The sequence below is a fragment of the Berghia stephanieae genome, chromosome 2, assembly GCF_034508935.2.
Source record: "Berghia stephanieae isolate SIO BIC M18660-M18661 chromosome 2, UCSD_Bste_1.3, whole genome shotgun sequence".
In the NCBI taxonomy this organism is placed as follows: Eukaryota; Metazoa; Mollusca; class Gastropoda; order Nudibranchia; family Aeolidiidae; genus Berghia; species Berghia stephanieae.
In genome coordinates this window covers 41,991,096-41,993,595 of record NC_088361.1, presented here as the reverse complement: position 1 = coordinate 41,993,595, position 2,500 = coordinate 41,991,096, and the positions used below count along the sequence as shown (strand labels likewise).

Here is a 2,500-nt window from a genome sequence, read left to right as displayed (position 1 = left end):
CTTAACATGTAGGACGGGACATGACGCCTGTTAGCTATTAACGGCGAGGTACTCATTTTTCATTTACACATGAGTACGGTGAGAGAATATGAATAAAGAGCCTTTTCCAAGGACTCAACTATGCGGCGAGAGAGGCTCGAACCCAGGACCTTCTGATCCGAAAGCGTGTGTCGTCGTACCACAGACCACATAGCCGCTCATAGATAAGTAGAATAGCTTCTCAAATTGAAAAAGAAACTGTGCTCAAAGATTTAAACTTGTCAAAAAATGTTCACGACTCTGAGAAGCTATTGCTGCTCTTTACTTTTGGTGCCATTCTCTAAGATTTTGGATCTCTTTATTTTTCTTCTTTACGCCTTTTCGCAACAGCACCATAGGATCCCGTCGCCTAAGCATTCCATGAAGAAATATAGATAATCCATCAAACAGGATGTCTGATGTCAACAGGAATCATGCTGTTGTCCAAGTGAGCAAATTGGGGGTTAATAATCTTGTCAATTTTCATTATTTAACAGAAAAACCTATAAAAAATATATCCTTTCACTTTGAATTATTGATGTCTAATTCATTAATTGTGTCCAAACGATACGAAAACGACTCGTAAAAGGGGGGCGAGGTGGACGAGTGGTTAAGGCATTGCACTGTGACCCGAAAGGTTCCGGGTTCGAGCCCCGCTTCCGGCACTTTTGTTTTTTTCCATGAGCAAAATTATTAAACTCCTAAATGCTCACTTGGACAACGTGGGTGATTCCTGTTGACATCAGACATCTTGTTTATGAGTAATTCTTCATATAAAAGTTCATGGTTGCACATAGTTTTTGTATGTTGGTCCGTTATACTTCCGGATGGCAATGTTGTGAGTTTCTTAGCTAAGAAGAGCGCACTATTTACATTCCTTCATGGAATGCCTAGGCAATGATATTTTATGATGTCGTGGCAGAAGGGCATAATTATTTTGTTTTATCCTGTAAACATAGTATATAATTAAGTCAAGCTAAGATAATTTCTAAGTAATAATAAAGGCAAATTTTATCTCTAAGTTTTCAAAGAAAAAGCTCAATAGAGCCATAGTCTCTCAAGAAAAAAGTTTAAAAAGATGATTGGGAACAAAAATGTAATCACGGTATTTAGATAATAACCTGGCATAGAAATTCATTGTTGTTACCAGAATGGAGCTAACCCGAGTCTGAACTAGTGTGTAAGTACAAAACGCTATTTTAACTTTTGGTGATAAAAAATGGTGTAAAACGGATAGTAATAAATGTTACCTTTGGGTGAAACTTTAGTCTATTGCAAGAACAGACTTGAGCGTTAGAAAAACAAACAAATAAACAAAAATCAAAACAAAACTTGAGCATTTGTATATCGCGATATCCACTAAACGTGCTCAAAGCATTTTACAAAGGGTTCCTAGCCTGCAGCAACACTTAACATTTAGGACGAGACATGACGCCAGTGAAGCGAAATTACATTTGTTTGTCGACGGTGACAACGCTGTTAATGGCCAGGTACTCATTTTACACCTGAATACGGTGAGAGAATGTGAGTAAAGAGCCTTTCCCAAGGATTCAACTATGCTCCGCTTAGATCGTGACTCGAACCTTCCGATCTGAACGCGAGTGTCATACCACTAAACCATATGGAACTGCGTGCAGCATTGTGACCATTGTGGTACTCGCCTCTTTGTGACTCGGAGATCACTGTGTGTGGAGCAAAGTCGAGCTCTTTACACACATAGCTCACCATACTTAGATGTAAAAATAAACGTCTGGTCAGTAACTGCGATGTCTCATTGTTCATCCTTATATTTGTTGTTGGCTTAAAACTCATTTTCCTACCATTTAGGAGGGCGAGGTGGCCGAAAAGTTAAGGTATTGCTCTGTGATCCTGAAGATTCTGGGTTCGACCCCGCTTAAGGCACATTCATTTATTTTTTTCATTCGACAAGATTATTATCCTCCAATTTGCTCACTCTGGACAACATTGGTGATTCCTGTTGACATCAGACGTTTGATTGATAGTCTATCTATATTCTCTTGTGGAATTCCTAGGCAAGGGCATCTCACCATGCCGCGAGGGAAAACGTAACTTTTTTAAGGAGTACATTAATTATCCACTATTTCTCTGGCCAAAACAAATGAGCTAGGTGACGGCCAATCACGGCATTTCCTCGAATTTTCGATATAGATTTGAAACAACTCAATGACGAAACCAGATTACTATCACTGGCAGGAATATCAAACATCAGAGAACAGGCACGGCAGGGATAATATTATGGAGAGTTCTTCATCGCAAGAACAAGCGGAACAGCCGAAAATGCGAAGTCGAATGATATCGAAAGCCGAAGGCTTTAAGTCAGTTAAGTCAACATTAAATTTTATCCTGCCTATATAGTAGATAAAGCGTTACATAAAAGCGCACATTTTTTGTGAAGCACACAGAATTTTTAAAAATCACCTGCTTTCGGGTATGTAATGATGAGTATGTCTTCTGGCCTGGC

At 39.2% G+C, this 2,500-nt stretch overlaps 1 protein-coding gene across 2 annotated transcripts in view; it reads right to left on the bottom strand.

Annotated features, from left to right (window-relative positions):
* The window catches only part of LOC144964904 (sulfotransferase 2A6-like), a 16,060-nt gene that overhangs the window by 5,216 nt on the left and 8,344 nt on the right, over positions 1-2,500 (bottom strand). For both annotated transcript variants that reach the window (XM_078899640.1, XM_078899639.1), the window contains exon 2: positions 2,458-2,500. This exon is cut by the window's right edge and continues 133 nt beyond it. In XM_078899640.1, coding sequence (XP_078755766.1) covers positions 2,458-2,500 — 43 coding nt within the window. The remainder of the gene's footprint in view (positions 1-2,457) is intronic.